Source organism: Ictidomys tridecemlineatus, chromosome 12, assembly GCF_052094955.1.
Source record: "Ictidomys tridecemlineatus isolate mIctTri1 chromosome 12, mIctTri1.hap1, whole genome shotgun sequence".
In the NCBI taxonomy this organism is placed as follows: Eukaryota; Metazoa; Chordata; class Mammalia; order Rodentia; family Sciuridae; genus Ictidomys; species Ictidomys tridecemlineatus.
In genome coordinates, this window is record NC_135488.1 from 1,460,524 (window position 1) to 1,477,034 (window position 16,511).

At 51.0% G+C, this 16,511-nt stretch overlaps 1 protein-coding gene across 1 annotated transcript in view; it reads right to left on the reverse strand.

The window, feature by feature from the left end:
* Positions 1–1,977: 1,977 nt before the first annotated feature.
* Rmnd5a (required for meiotic nuclear division 5 homolog A) overlaps positions 1,978–16,511 on the reverse strand; it is a 32,150-nt gene continuing 17,616 nt past the window's right edge. The window contains exons 3-9 of the mRNA XM_005338435.5: positions 13,977–14,111; positions 12,579–12,679; positions 8,736–8,902; positions 7,994–8,159; positions 5,548–5,650; positions 3,919–4,073; positions 1,978–2,794 (exon numbers count right to left, since the gene is read on the reverse strand). Coding sequence (XP_005338492.1) covers positions 2,731–2,794; positions 3,919–4,073; positions 5,548–5,650; positions 7,994–8,159; positions 8,736–8,902; positions 12,579–12,679; positions 13,977–14,111 — 891 coding nt within the window. The 3' untranslated portion in view covers positions 1,978–2,730. The remainder of the gene's footprint in view (positions 2,795–3,918; positions 4,074–5,547; positions 5,651–7,993; positions 8,160–8,735; positions 8,903–12,578; positions 12,680–13,976; positions 14,112–16,511) is intronic.

Sequence of the window (16,511 nt, forward strand, 5' to 3'; positions counted from 1 at the left end):
GTGAGACCACCGAGCTGGATCTGCGCCACCTGTGGGACGAGCTGGAGAGAGGACCCCGCCTACATGACCTGGAGTGCTGCTAGGGTCTGTCTAGTCTGCTGCCACAGAGACTGAGACAAGACCTACTCACAGCCTTCCTATTTTCAGTTAAGTGCTCACACACTCACAAATACACACCTATGAATATGAGGTGGCTCTTCAGCATTTTAAAATAAAGAGGCACCAATACCCGTTAATTTATGTATTAGAAGTCTCATATGATCACCCAGGAAACAGAAATGACATCTGTGATGATCACACACAGGGGAAAGGATGGAAACCAACCTGAGCCCTGTGCAGAGTGTCCTGGACAGAGGCTCCAGCTGGCCAATCTGACTCTCTGGTGGGCTTCTGCCAGTTGAGCACAGTCCAAGGACTGCTCCCCGCTGGCCAGTGGAAAAGGCTCTGAGAAAACCTTGGGAACCATTCTGGAACTGCTCTCCGCCTCCACCACCAGTGTGTCTGTGAACACCCCGCCTTTCAGCCAGAGACGAGTGGCATCCTCTGTCTGGGGAGGTGCTGGGACGGCGCTGCTGGAGCAGGACAGGTGCTGTACCGCAGCCTCTTTGGTTAAGGTCTGGCCTCTTCCAAGTCCCTCTCCTGCACACGGAGTTGCCAAGGAGGTTTGAGTCTACACTTAAATAAGGTCAGGAAACAGTTTTTGTGTGAACTGTGTGAAATGTCAGATGGAGAGAACTGCAGACCGCGCCTTGCCCCGCCCAAGGCGGTGGACTCAGGCCCAGCCTCGGGAAGCCATCAAGTCAAATGCTCATTAACACACGTCCTTTTCAGTTTCACGGGCTGCACAGGAAGCTGTCACAAGGACTCCCTGCACTACGAGGGGACGAGGCAGAGCTCTGGCCTTTGTCCTTACAAGTGGCCCAAGCAAACTGTGTAAAGAGGCTCAATGCCCAGAACTTGCCACCAGCCTCTAGGACACATGTCACCCAAACCCCACGTGAAGCCCAAGTGCTGTGGAGGAGTCGAAGGTGGAAAGAGGAGAGTAAGTTGCAAATAAAGTAAACTTCTGGCCTAGAGAGAAAACCATCACAAAAGAAGACACCTCAGAATGTGACTCATATGAGAGTCTCCTGGCCAAGCAGTGACATCGGCAGCACCCGCTCTCTCCACCTCCTTGCCCCAGAGAGAGGCTGTTGGCTGCTGCTGCAGAGCGGCTGTGAAGAGCCTTCCCAAGTGACACCAGACCGCTGCAGGCCACGCGGCTGGGCACCAGTGACTTCTGGCTGACCTACCCAGCCATGGTGGCCATCGACGCAAACTGGGCCCCAGGGCGGCCACACAGGCTCTCCTGCAGTCTCCTCCACAGACAGACCCCAGTGCTCCCAGTCCAAATCTGCTGTCTCCCTCCCTCATCAGTCCATGCGCAGCTGATGACACAAAGCACCACGTCCTGCTCTGCTTCTGTGGTCATCTTTCTGTATTTTCTCGTAAGTACTTCCGCGTTGGTGTCCAGCTCCGTGGGATGAAGCCAAGTTGGCCAACTCCTGGTGACCTCCACACGACACTCTTCTCATGAGAGAATTCTTCTCCATGCAGTTCCTCTACAGAGAAGGACCTTGCACGTGGCTCTCCCTGACAGTGATGTACGTGAAGACACCTCACAAGAGAAGTGGTCACCATCTACATCCACCTGAACCACAGAGTCACAGTCAACAAGATGCTGCCCCTGCAGGGGAGAGGCCCGACAGAATGCTAATCCACCTGCTGGATGGAGGTGGAGAAGGACCACAGGGAGGGGCAGGCAGCTGCCGCATCAGCATTGGAACAGGCTGCTTCCCTTCCAGGGATGGTGTGGAGAGCTGTCCTGCACACACCCACACAGCACCACGCTAGCTGGCTGTCGGGAACAGCAGGTGATAGGCGGCCAGTCCTGAGGGCAGACTCCAAAGGACAGGGCCACCCAGACCAAGAGCACACTTCTAACTTCAGAATTTCATTTTATTGAACACATTTTTAAAACAAGCACCTCTTAGCAATTAAAGTTTAAAAAAAATAATAATATTCCTCCCACTCTGTTCTAGCAGAAGACTTCTCACACTAGTCGGAATTCATGCGGGTATTTTACACAGGCACCCACTGGGGCCAAAAGGAGCCCCGTGGCAGTGTGCCACCTCTTCAGCCAGAGCTGGAGCAGAGGGAAACATGAGAGGGCAAGTGTGGACTCTTATCACAGCCATTCTCCACTTCAGCAAAAAAAAAAAAAAAGGCAAAGATAGGTTTACAACCACAATTCAATCTTCCAACCTTTCTCTGAAGAATTCCAACTAATCATGTATATATAACAGGAAAGAAAGCTTTTTCACAAACATTCTCAAGGCTGACAATTATCAAGAAAATAACAAAGTAAAAGCAGGAGGACATTAAACGCGTGGCGGAGAGGGTGGTTTCTGTTTCTGCTTAGAAGTAAAAAATCACCATATAATGAAGTACAAAACCTGCACTGAATGCGACTGCTGGTGTAGGTGCTGATCAAAAACGCAGACCAGAGGCAAGAAGTCAGGGGTGGCCCTTGATGGCTGGCCGCAGGCTCCCTCGAGTGCAGCACTGGGCAGTTTCCAGAGCACTCACTGCATGACACGGGAGTCCTTGGTCAGCCGACTCAACGGACACTCTCTTCTGAATGACCCACAATTCAGTTTCACTTACAAATTGCAAACTAAATTCATTTCTTCAGAAAAATATCTGTTTGGCATCTCCTGGACTTTGTTCCATTGGGCAATATGGACATTTTAATCTGAAAACAAGACAGAAAAGACGGAGTCAAGGAGCAGGAACGGTACGAACACTTCATTCCACCTCCTGCAGAAAATGCCGGGCGATCACAGACACCCTGAAGGTGTGCTACCAGCCTAGGAGACCCAGCCACCCACGCCACCCACTCTGGCTTGCAGGGTGACCTTGCTCTCCCTTCCTATAAGTGCTGAGCTTTGAAGGGTCACAACGTCAACCAGACCTTAACCCCCAAGGTCTTCTTCAGTGGCAAAGGGTGAAAATTGTTTTAAACAAGGTAGTCCTCTAAAGTTGCTTCTGGGGTTTCAGAGTGGTTCAATTTCTCTTCTCCAAAGGTCTTTAGGCTCCTGTCATGACTTCCACATGTGTGGACCGCAAGCCCAGAGCTACGCTCACCAGAAGCTGTCTGCAGGCCTCGCAGTGGCCCAGGGACTCAGACAGTCTGTGCCAAGACCAACTAGCTGGCAGGCTTCTGGCTGCCACAGACGCCTGGGGGTTGCTGGGCAGTCTGGGAGGGGCACGAGCAGCTCTCCAGCAAGGGCCTCCCATGAAAGAAGGACCTTACCATCAAGGGTCTAATTGACACAAAGAAAGAAAATACAGCTGCCCGGGAAGTCAAGAGGCCCCTGAGACTGGCTTCTGGCTCTGTTTTTTAATTGGATCCACATTTCCAATTGTGAGGACTTACACATCACACATGGAGAAGGGAACTCACTGTGACACTGTATAAAAAGTCACCAGGAGGAACCTGGCCAGACACCTGTTTCCACAGGGTGGAGTACATAGGTCTAACCAAAAGAGGGCTCTATCAATAGGACATAAAAAATCTCTAAGACAACGGGCTAGGGAGAGGGGCACAGCACTCAACCACAGCAGCAGACACCATGAAAAGGGGCTGGGGAGATGCATCACCCACCCAAAAATCTCAGGATTGAGGATTGTGCCTAGAAATCTACTCGCCAAATCCACAAATGCACCAAACAGACTGACAAAAGATAAAACCTACCCATTCTGCCAAACAGTGAAAAAATCTATTCCTAAATCTAGCTCCACTCATGTACCCTAGTTCTTCTCATCATCCCAAGTTCCAAGAGACTTCCACAGTCACATCCAACGCTGGACACTTACTTGCTACCATTAAACATCTTGTTCAGGGCGTCTCTTGATATAATGTGACCACAGACCAACTTCATGGGTGGATTGCTATCTGTTGTTTGCTGACGAAGGATGGGACAGGCAAATATAGAGTGATACCAGCACTTTTTACCAAGGTCCACTTCAATCTGCTCAAAGAGAAAGAAACCAGAGCGAGTTACGGTTCAGAAAGCCATCTACGCATCAACATATCACTGAGCAGCAGGCACTCCCAGGCACTCCGTCAGACCCCTGTTCTTGGGGGAACCTCCTCCAATAGGGGACTCAGGCAGGCAGTCTGAGGAGTTAGTCTAGACTGTCTACAGCGCTCCACCTCTGAGCACATCCCCATCCTAAACTCTTGAAAACCCATCAGGAGAAGGAGCACAGCCCCCAGAAGCCCAGCACACTTAGCCAGATGATAAAATGCAAAGTGGTAACTTTTAAGGACAATTACACACAGCTCACTTCTCACTTCAGACCAAGTTTCCCACATTTTGTAATGGTCCAGAGAAACTGCCTGAAACAGAACGTTAAGGAAGATTCAAATGAACATTCTGTGACGGCACATTAACCCATGACATCTGTGCTTTTCTCTCTGTTGAAATTAAACAAATCATAAAAACTGAAATCTGCTAGGTGTGGTGGCAGTCATATGTAACCCCAGCGACTTGGGAGGCTGAGGCAGAAGGATTCCAAGTTCAAGTCTTGCCTCAGCAACTTAGCAAGAGCCCGACTCAAAAACTAAAAAGGGTTGGGGATGCGGCTCCGTGGTAGAGCACCCCTGGGTTCCATGCCAGGTACTGGAAAAAGAAACAAAAACAGCTGCGGAGCATTGAGCAAAGCAACAGGCCCCTGATGGAGGCTGCAGAGCCCTGCAAGGCTGCCTGGAGAAGGCTGCCCACGGAACGGGACCCGCAGGCCCCCCTCCAGTGCCTGTCCAGCCCTGGGCAGCCTCTGGTCCCAGTCCAGGCTGCTCTGCTGTGTGGGCACTGGCCTAGCTGGGAGGCTGCAGCATGAGCAGGCTCAGCCCTGCCCTCTCTGAGCACAGGGACTGGAAGGTGTCTGTGCTTCTAATAACAAGCCTTTAAGCAGCTGGGCAACAGACGGGCCGGTGGGCTGGCTGGAGAGCAGGCCCCACAGAAAGGCACGATGCACATTTTAGGTCCCTGCAGGGTCTGGGCATCACCGGGAAGGAAGGACAAGTTCAGGCCAGCCTTGGTGCCGACTGTCGAGGAAGCAGCCGTGTCACCCTAGGCCTATGCTGAAGCTGCACCACAGCTGCCCACCCCCTCCTCTGCATACGCTGGGTCTGGGGCTGAGGTGGCTGGACAGAGGCACGGCCTGGTGTGCATGCTGCTGGTCATTCTGTTGTGGTCCTCATCTCCATTTTTCATTTACACTTTATTTTCCACAGTGCTGGGGAGCAAACCTAGGGCCTCGCACACGCTTGTCGAGGGCTCTGCCACTGACCTACAGCCCCATAGACATTTTTAAAAAAACCAACAACTGTCAGATGGCCACAGCAGTATTTCCTAGTTGAAAGGCAAAATGGACATTTAACACCCCCTGGAACCCGCAGCCCCTCCAGGAGGGCAGTCAGCGCCCACAAGTGGCACTCACCGGGAGCTCGTCCTTCTGGTTCCACACGCCGGTGCACTGCCTCTGCTCGATCACCGCCTTGATGTTGATCAGCGCTGGCAGCGCCACGCAGCCCGCCGAGAAGCTGGGGGTGGGGAGGAACGTCAGCTGCAGGTGCTGGGCTGGTTCTGGAAGACCCAGGCCCTGGCCACTGGACAGCACGCAGAGCCTCCACCTGCCAGGGCCAAGCCCAGCCTCTCCCACTATAAGTATCTGCCTTTCTCCCACCTCCCGACTCACTGTGTGTCTCCCACAGCCACTGAGAACCAGCCCTGTCCAAGAACAGACCCCACCTCATCAACATGGGAGAAATGAAGCCTTACATTTACTATTTTAAAATTCTCATTTTCTGAAAGGGCCCCAGTTTTCTCAATGCCTAGAGAAACAAAGCTTCTGTCCACGAGAAGAGGAAGCAGCACTGGCACCCATGCTGAGGGAGGGTCAAGAAAGGTGGGAAGCGTCCAGTCAGGACAGGAACCGAGGGCCTCACCCTCCAATCGCATATCTCGGCCCCTGCTTCAAGGGGGAGGGACGTCCACTTGGCCCCCTGGCCTTTCCTGCTCTCTCCCTCCCACACACCCAGGACACTATCATTCACTTCCCTGGAAAAGCTTCCTAGAGGAAGCACAGCCAATTGGGAGCCTTTACAGCAAACTCTTGGTCACAGCAAGTTGTCACGCTTGCCAAGAAGACCCAACTGAAGAGGCTCTGCTGAACAGTCATAGTGGCACTTTTTCTTCCGAGGCTCCTCCTAGACCTGGAGCCCCTTCCTGGTGGAAGCACCACTTCTCAGACCTCAGAGTCCCTTCTCAGGGTTGTCCCTAGTCATCCCAGGCTCATCCCATGAAGAAGCCTGTCAACTTAGGACACTCCTGCGGCCACCGCAGCCCAGGCCCCTGGGGTGCAGGCATTGACACACCTTCCTCGTATGCCAACCCAGTCAACTTCCTGTGCATACCCCACTTTAGCACCCGCTCAGGGGACCCCAACGGACAGCAGCACCATAGGCACCAGGGCCAGAGACACTACCTGTCTCCTGTGCCAGCATGGAGCCCAGGGAATGGAAGGCAGTGACACGGTGCCCACCCTGCACCCAGGGGCTGGCACATAGCAGGGGCTCAAACCCTGTTGAATTAAGTGAACAGAGAGCTAAAGTGTTATTAAAACAGGTCCTTCAACTTTGGTTTCAGGATGCTTTTACAGGCTTAAATATAAAGGATCTCAAAGAGGTCTGGTTTTTGTGGGTAACATCTATGATTTAATGTATTAGAATTTAAAACAAATGAAAGGAACTTATTCACTTAACAACTTCACCCTACCTCATGATGAGTAACGCCCTCACGACAACACCTGCTCCTCCAGCTGGAGGGTGTGCTGAGCAGACAGCTCCGTTTTCCCACTCCTGCTCTGCAGCCTGCCCCCAGAAAGAGGCCGCCTGCTGCAGGAAGTCCCAATATACAGCACCTGACTGCCTTTCCAGATACCTGGCTACTCTTCAGCACAATACAAAGCTCAGCAGGCTTCTCAGGGTGGCTGCAAAGTGGAATCTGGAAGCTGACCCCTGAGAGTTCTGTACTCTGCTGCCCTGAAATCTACTGGTCCTTCACACTCTGAATGACGCTCCTACCCGTGCGTGATTTTCCTAACATCATGCTAATTACGACCTTCCCAATGCCTCGCTCCATTACATAATGTCCCCAAATTCTTTTTAACACCGCCTGCACCCCAACAGCCTCTGTGCTGGGGAGCTGGCGAGCTCACGCCAAGGGCACTAGTATTGAAGACTTTCTAATCCAGCTTCAAGTCCTCAACTTTATATCATGGCAAAGACACTGTTCGCTGTTATCTTGGACACACAGGCCTCCTGCACTCACTTGGAGAGTGTAAGGAACAGTGGTTGTCAGTGATTCTTTTTTTCTTTTAAAGGATTCTTTTTTCCTTTTTCTGTCGTTGTTGTTATTTTTATGCGGTGCTGGGGATCAAACCCAGTGCCAGGCAAGAGAGGTACCGTGAGCCACAGCCCTGGCCCTGGCGGTTAGTGGTTCTCTAACTCCAACTGCACACAGCGAGGCAGGAAGCTCAAGTGCTTTATGCCACCTTCCCAGTCCACCACCCAGAACGCTGAGCAGATGTGCGCTCAAAGTCGGGACTGAGTCAGATGGACCACCCTTAACATGTGGTTAAGTGCACTAAGTATGGCCAGCAACTCTCAGCCTGCGCGTGGCTAGACTGTTCCCAGGTAACCCACCACCGTTTCTGCATGATCTGCGCAAACCTCAGCAGTGGAAGAGACCCCCGAGGTTCCCACTCCATTCTGGAAACTGCTGCCTAAAGCCACACCCCTGTCGAATGGCTCAGCCCCTCGGCTCCAGTCACGACGACAAGCCGAAGGGGCTGCCTGAGGGGCCAGCACATAGCTCCTCCATACCTGACACTGAGAGGGGACTCCACGGAGAGCCCCAGGAGGGCGCAGGCGTCCCGTGTGAAGATGTCACAGATGTCGGCCCACTGGTTTGCGTCAAGCAGGTGCACGTAAGGCGAGTTCTCGATCCCTTGTCTCAGGTACACGAGGCTACCCATCAACACCTGAATGTCTAAACGAGAAAGTGCTGCAGTCTACAGGTGCGGGCAACAGGCTGAGGCAAGGGCAGCCACCCAGCTGACCCCGCCTGAAACACCGTGAGGCCCACGGCTGGGCCTGGCCGCAGAGCCCAACCTGCAGCCCAACTCCTGCTCCCACACAGGCATGGCATAATATCATTCCCCAAGAGTGACTTCGACATCGTAAAGGAGCCGCCACATGTCCTGGGCGCAGGCAGCCGGAACTCCCAAGCCACACACAGGGAGCAATGGCTGCCGCTGGCTCTGTACATGGGCAGTGAGGCCAGGTGAGGTGGGCAGGAGGAGGGTGAGCACACAGCTGCTACTCCCCGTCTCCCCAGGCTGAGGGATCCCCAGCTGCCCTGCCTCCCAGAGTTGCCCCTGCAGATGGTAGAATGTTCGGTCTCACTGGAGTCAGCTGAAGCTTTTTTGAAGAAGTAACTCTCATCTGCAATCCTTTTAGTTTATTAGCAAATGCATACACTAGACCTCATGGAGACCACCCCTTCTGCTCCAGTGGTGACAACAGACCTGTTCCAAACACGGAGAACACTTGGCTCGAGACTCACCTTTTTGATGATTTAGGGCAAATGGCTGAAAATTTTTAGCATACTGCAATGCCTCTCGCTGATTTGTGGTTCCACCCATTAACAAGCTAATGAAGTAGAGTCGGTGCAGCTTGAACTCCAGGGAGCTGTTCTGCGCTATGAGCATTTCTCGGTTTGACACTGCCCACCTGAGGAAAGAGCAGAGTCGAGATGTTAGGAACATGGGGAGCTGCCACCAAGCTGCCTGAAAGCTAGCGTGGCATGTCTGGCTGCCCCCTGGTGGAAGGCTTGGGGAGCATCGCCCGCACCAAAGGCCAGAGGAGGAGGTTAAGCTGGATGATCACAGCAAGTTTCCCACCAGGACAAGGACCACATCATCACAGAGGCATCTGGGTGTGAGCAGGGCCACGCTCTGAGCAGGGATCCCCAGGAAATCCTCCCTCCATGCCTAGATCCTCTTTCCCTGTGAAGATGGCTTGCTGACAGACCAAGGAACCACTTACTCCTGAACTTCCACTTTCATTAGCTAAAGAAGGTGCCACTCACCCTGGGACTAACAGCAGCAGGCAGGCATTTGTCCCCAGGGTCCTCCCCACACCTTAGGAACTAACACTACACAGATAGTGTGATCTTCCCATGCCCAAGAGACCTGTGCAGACCTGGTGTCACCAAAGGAAAGAAGAGTACCCAGTTCTGAGCTGTCCAATGGGGTGACCTACACCTCAAGGCACAAACAGCCAAATAACCCCTGCACTGGGACCACCATGACAGCAGGGCGGCCACACGCAGAGAAGGACCCCACCCCAGCCGCTTGTTCACAGTCTGACTCCCCAAACACACCCGAGGATAGAAGCAGCTGGTATCATATTCTTTGATTTGATTTTCAGCTGGACAAATACTCCCCACCTGACCCAATTCATCAGTCAATGCAATCTGAACTGAGTATGAATCAAAATCTGTGTTAACTCCACAAAACACCAGAGATCAATGTTCCAAATTCTTCACGGTCAGCGGACAGGACTCACACTGGACCACCCAGACCACCCTTCCCAAGGTCTGCACAGGCACTTCTCAGTGACCTGCAGGTGACCCACATCACAAAGCTTCTGGCTTCAAAGTCAAACTGGGTTTTAAGCATTAACGGTCTGGATCTTGGAAGTACCTATTCACGTACCACTAGGATCCTGGGCACCAACCTGGCCCTCCCAGCAGCTGTCCTCTGTGAACATTAGCCCCCAGCACAAGCACCAGTGTGCTGGCTGGGGTGGCCTTCTTCCTGTCTGTCCCCGATGGGGACAGCACCACATCCACATAAGGTCACTCAGCCAAAGCTCACTCCACACCCTCAACTCCTGCAAGCATGAACACCCTCTCCCCTCTCTCTGATCGGGGTCTACACGTGCAGGAGGTTAGAAAGTCAAGCAAAGGAGCTGGACAGCAACTATGAATTAAGAATGAAAGCCACCAGAAAAAAGGCAAAGCCCATAAAATAAGCAGTTCACAAAAGAAAATAACCTCATTTTCACAGGAAAATGTTCATGATACCATGTTAAAGGAGGAAAAAGTAACTTTTAGCTAGCACCCCCACCCCTGCTGTGGTGTCAAGGATTGAACCCAGCCCTGCACATCCTAGGCACATGTCTACCCCAGAATTGCACCCCCCCACCCCTCTTTTTTTAAATTATTTAATTTGAGACAAGGTCTCCCAAGGTTGCTGAGACCGGCCCTGAACTTTTGATCCTCCTGCCTCAGCCTCCCTAGCCACTGGGATTACAGGCGTGCAGCACCATGCCTGGCTCTAGTTACCAGGAACTTTAGCAGTAGTTCCTTGGACAGTGGATTTCCAGCTTTATCATCAACTGCTGCGGTACAGCCTGACAGCCACATGCACTGTCAGCTCAGCACAGGGCCCACCCAGGACCACGGGTTCCTGAACAGTCTGTACTGGTGTCTCTACAGTGAAATGTTACCTTTACATTTGAGAAAGTAGTACCTTGGTAAGCTCATGTCTAAGTAAGATTTCTTCACTAACAGTAATTACAGACTATTTTTCCCTAAAAGTAATTCAAGCAAGCTATAAACATGCAAATCTTTTTCGAAACTTGCTGAGACATTTAGATAATGTAATTCCTAATTTACTATTTGAATTTGTTTATACGTTTTCAAATTATGTCACCAACAAATAATCAGAATAAAGGGAATGTTAAATCCTCCCTCTGCTCTTCAAGAAATGTTTAGAAAACTAAATAGAAACCCATTTCAAAAACAACATCACAAAACCCAACACTCACACAACCAGGTCTACACCATATTCCCCAGTGCTGGGGAATAAACCCAGGGCCTCACACTGACCACGGGGCAACACTGGACCACTGGCCACGTCCTCAGCCCCTGGCCTCTTGGTCAAGTCAGTCTACTTTGAAAGGCTTCTTCGTGTTACTTCTGAATACTTGTAAGACTGGGGTCTGCAAAGCAAAGGGACTTCTAAGCTTCTCCCTTCCTAGCAAAGTGTTCTTCCTAAGCTAAGGATGATGTGATTCACTTTTACCTCTTTCTGGTCAGGGTCCTCCCAACCCCCAGAATTGTACCCGTGGACTCATGTTGGGACTTCTTAACCTCAATTCCTGGGCCACAGTTGACTGGACAGTAGGCAGAGGCTGTGTCTCACAGCCACGCCCTGCGCTGCCTCTGGCCAGCTCATCCACCTGGCCCTGCTTTGCCCCTCCCATCGATGCCCTTTCACATCCACTTCTGGAATCTGGTGCAGGTTCCAAGCAGCATTGTCACATGCATTTGCTGCCTCCCCAGGTAGCACAACGCTGTCAACTCACACTGACACCCAAGCCAGCTGGGCCATCTGTCATTGGCAGTGACGCTCTAATATTCCTGCAGTGGTGTCCTCTCAACAGGGAAACTAACTTCGGCACTGTGGCCTGAATGTCAGACTGGAATTTGTCTTTTAAAAGTCTCCAGCCCAAAGTAGAAGTAAATGCTCCACTTAGGAAGGAGCAGCTCCTGCTCTGCAGGGCCTGGAGGGCCCTGAGGCAGGCTCCGCACGCTCCCCAGCCGGTCGGGCCATGTCCTGCAGCACTGGCCGGCATCACTTTCAGACCCAGGGGTACTGTACCACTGAGCTACACCTACAGCCCTCTGTAAGTCTGATTTTGAGACAAGGTCTAGCTCAGTTGCCCTGTCTGACCTCAGACTAGAGATCCTTCCGCCTCAGCCTCCCAATTTGCTGGGATTACAGGTGAGGGCCATCACACTGGCTACTTTCTAATTACAGGGCTGTAAAATAAAACGAGGAAGAGCAGGTGACAGGAAGCCAAGCTCAGCCTTCAACACCTATAACATCGGTTATTGGCCCCTTTATTGAAAAGTCTGCTGGCACTGCTCCAGAAAAGCACCGTAACTTCCTCAGATAATTCCCGTCAGTGACCAGTTCTTAAAGGAGCATCAAGAGGTACAGTAGTCGTGAACAGAGCTCCGTGACCCAACGTCTACACTCTCCATGGTCACTCTGTCCCAGGTCACCTCCCCAGAAGGCTGGCCCAGAGTCCAGTACCCTGTGGGGGCTCAAACATCCTGTCACACAGCCTGAGCAAGGGGGGTCGTCAGAAAGGGTCCCACAGAGGGTGGAGCACCAAGGACCCAGGGAACCTCTCACATAGTTCAGACCAGCTGAGCACGTTCCTATTCTACATCCCCGTATTTCACTGGCTAAAAGAAAGAACTCTCCACAGATCTCTCTGACGTCTACCCTAGGTAAGACAAACACACCTAAACATGTCTAAAGTGCTTTCTAATTTAATTTTCTTACAGTTCTTTCAAAGTATCCAAAAGAAGGCAAATTCAGTAACTCACTCCAGGGCAGGTCTCAGAACTCTGACTTTTAAAGCTTCTAATATCCGATTTAACTCCACAAATGGTTCTTTCTGACTTGGGTCTACAGAAAGACCAGATTCCTGAAAAACAGAAAGAGCGTTTGTTAGCAGGAATCAGGATGAAAGCAGCGTAGTGAGTATACTCCAGATCACAGATAGCTGACAGCTCCTGGGACAGGTGTCTCCATGGTGGAGACTAATGGTGGCTGTCACTCTGCCCACCGTGCTGCAAGGGGCACCTGTGGCTTCACAGGAAGAAGGCTGTGAGACAGCAGTGCTGGAGGAGTAGCTGCCACCCTCGAGGGCTGAGGACAACTGAGAAGCAGCTAGGTCACGAGGCCTGGGAGCTTCAGGGAAGGCGGAGCACATGCTATGCACTCCTCACTGCCTCCTACTCTGCATAAGGAAAACAAACTTCATGTTTTTCTAAGCCACTGTTGTTCGGGTCTTTATTATTTGAAAATAAACTTAATCCTCAATGATATAATTTACTATAAGAAATTTATAGACACACGAACAAAATCCCAAAAGGTTCAGAGAAAGATTCGAGTTATCATTTATTTGAATTGTTTAAAATAGAAAAGGCTTAGATTATAGTTCAGTTTGTAGACTGGCTTTAAGTTACTCAGTCCTGTTGGCCCTTCATTTCTCTAAACAGAGGGAGACACACATGGGGGCCTACCACAGTTCCCAGTCCCTCACCAAGACCCTGTCCCGCCCTGGGTAAGCTCCCTCTTTCTCCAGGCCCCCCCCCACATCTGCAGACCCAGGCCCACTATCTGCAGACCTTGGCCCCCCATCTGCAGACCTCAGCCCCTCATCTGCAGACTTCCAACAACAGTCCCCACTTCCTGGGGCTCAAAGAGCAGGAAACGCAGGGCGGGGCCTGAGGAGCCCTCAACCCAGGCAGCGGCTGCTGATGGGACTTGGGACGGCAGGGCACTGCTGAACCATCCCAAGAGCCAAGGCCCACCTCTAATAGAGAGAAAGGGCAAACATCATGCACCCGAAGTAAACTTTACTTTGGAATTCGTTTGATAAACAAACATCCTTAAGAGGGGCCAGATGAGGAAACAAGCCAGGCCGCCTCTCTGCTGCACAATCTCCCTAGCTACAGAGGACTAGGGAAAGCAGTCTCTATTGATCCCTTGGCTCAGGGCCTGGGACCAGCTTTCTGGGCAAGAGGGGGCGAAGAATGGAGGCCGTGAGTTTTAGGACTAAGATTGGCACCACTAAAAAAAAAAAAAAAAAAAAAAAAAGATTTACCTGTAAAATGAGGTCCAGCCGCATTTTAAAATCTATCAACAGCCTGCAGAAGACTCGACCCCCACTCTGCAAACAGCACCACCCAGGGGCTCCCCCGTGGACATGCTGATACCTGGCAGAGCTCCTCGGCCACGTCCAGCATCCCCTGCCGGAAGAAGTGCTCCACCATGACCTCATTGAGGAGCCGCTGGCTGTCGGCCTGCCAGCAGCCATCGATCCCCACACTGCTGATGTCAGAATCGAAATTCTGGGAAAAGAAAAAGGGGTCATGAGTCCTGACCAATTCACCCACCTACCAAAAATGGTCTCCGCTCCCCTCTAAAGTTTCCCAGTAAGTACTAATCCTAACTTATTAGACACCACTGCAGAAGGCACTCTCCCCCGGCCACTTTCTAACACTCATCACTCTCATGGGACTGCTAACAATTCACACCCCCGCTGGCAAAGGCACGGGAAGACGGGAGCTGGAGCTTCCGGGCTTGCCATGCAGCGCTGCACGCCCAGGTCTGAGCAGCACACTGGAGACCCTGACAACAACACTAAGGCAGACTGGCGACTGTCAGGCACATACTCAGTGAACACAAAATGAAACTGACACTGACACTATAACCCAGAACGACCATCAGGACTTGTGGCCTGAACCCAACCAGCTCAACCACTAATAAATCAAAGTTCTCCACCATTTTTCCTTTTTGGTTACTAGAGATTGAATCTAGGTGCACTCTACCACTGAGCCACAAGCTCAGCCCTTTTTATATTTTATTTTGAGCCAGGGTCTCACTAAGTTGCCCAGGCTGCCTCCAGCTTGTGATCCTCCTGCTTCAGCCTCCTGAGTCGTAGGAATCACAGAGGCACATCACAGTGCCTGGCTGCCACTTCAGAGCACTGAAGAACGATGACTGACACACCCAGGGCACAAGGAGAAACCATGTGCATACAAAGAGCCAAGAACATCTCCACACATACAACAGGAAGTGACCAACAGACACCAACGCCAAAGTGACAGAGATGCTGGAGTCACCAGGACTTCAGACCATTACAAAAATGGTTTAAGAATAATAAGGGCTACACTCTTGAGGCAAACGGAAGAACTAAAGATACAGTGAACAGAATAAAAACTCACTGGATAGATTCAAATAGAACAAAATCGCAGCGTAAAATGTCAGTGAAGGTCAATGGAAACCACCCAATCGGAACAGAAAACAAGAGTAAAAAAAAAAAAAATGAACACAGCCTCAACAACTGGTGGGAAAATACAAGAGCTAACAGTCGTGTCATCACTGAGCCAAAGGAGAGGAGAAACGGTGCTGTGGAAAGGAGAGCTGGAGAAGAGCCCAAGTGCGTAGACCAAACCTCCCGATGAAGAGGCCCAAGAACTCCAGAGGACAGGTTCACAGAAATCCTACCCAGACACCTCTCATTCCACCTCTGAAACTTAAGGACTGAAAACCAAAATTCAACAGAACCTGCAAGCAGCTAGAGAAAGCAGCGAATGACTCCAGTGATCACAGACTTCTGCCACCACCACAGAAACCAGAGTCCATGAAGGAGAGAGACAACATCTTGCAGACTCCAGAAGAGCAGAGCAGTATCCCAGAGTTCTGCACCAGCGAGTGCAGCCTTTAGGAGTGAAGAGGACAGACATTCTCAGGGGAAGGAGAACCCGGCCTGTGGCGGGCAGCCTGGTTCTGTAAGAACTGCTCAAGTGCGTTGTGGGACAGAAGGACAGCGAGCTGAGCTCTCTGAAGGAGAAGCAAATCTATACCATGGTCTGAAAGTTGCCTTTGTCATAGGCACTATCCCCTAATAAGCCTCTAGAACTTGCTTTTTTAAAAAAGCATATAAATTCAATTAGACAAGATCTTTAGGTGTAAGTGAAATTACAATGCTCAAATACAGGCTGACCAGATGAGAACAGGTAGGAAGTAACTGGCAATGCCAGCATAAACAGCCCCCTGTTTATAATCGCCACAATGCAGAAGAGCGCTCCTCTCTAAAATTTAGCACATTTTTCTTCCCCCTATAGAGCACTCTACCCTGTTTTTAGAATCACCAAAATTACTGTCAGTCTGAATTTTTATTCTCTCTGATTACAGACATCTTTCTTGGCCTAATACCAAACCTAAACAACAGAAATACTACCAAGTACCTCGACGCTGAAGCAGTGGTGTCCATGTGTATATACGGAACTGTTCCATAACACCTGGAAACACGGCTTGTGTAAGACACTGGAGTCTCACTTCTGCTTATCAGACTCTGCCTGATGAGAGTTGACTGCACAACAGTTCATCAATACTCTAAGCAAGTTGGACTACCTTTGTTCTGATGACTAACACACTGCACATTCTGGCCCACCTGATCATATTGCCCAGAGGGTTATGTGTGCTATTATGCGCTCTCATGCTTTACTCACAAAGAGGCAATCAATGAATACAGGACAGGCCTGGGTCTCTAAAGAGGGCAGAGCTGACCATAAACTCAGGACTCTTCCCTCAGTGCTCCAGACGAGAACCCTCAAGACTAAGCTCCCTTGCTAACTTGTTAAACGGATTCAACCCAAACACAATCTACAGGTTTCCACTGCTCACTTAATGATTATTCCTCAGCCTCATCCGCCCCCAACAAACATGTCCAGTACTTTTTCCTC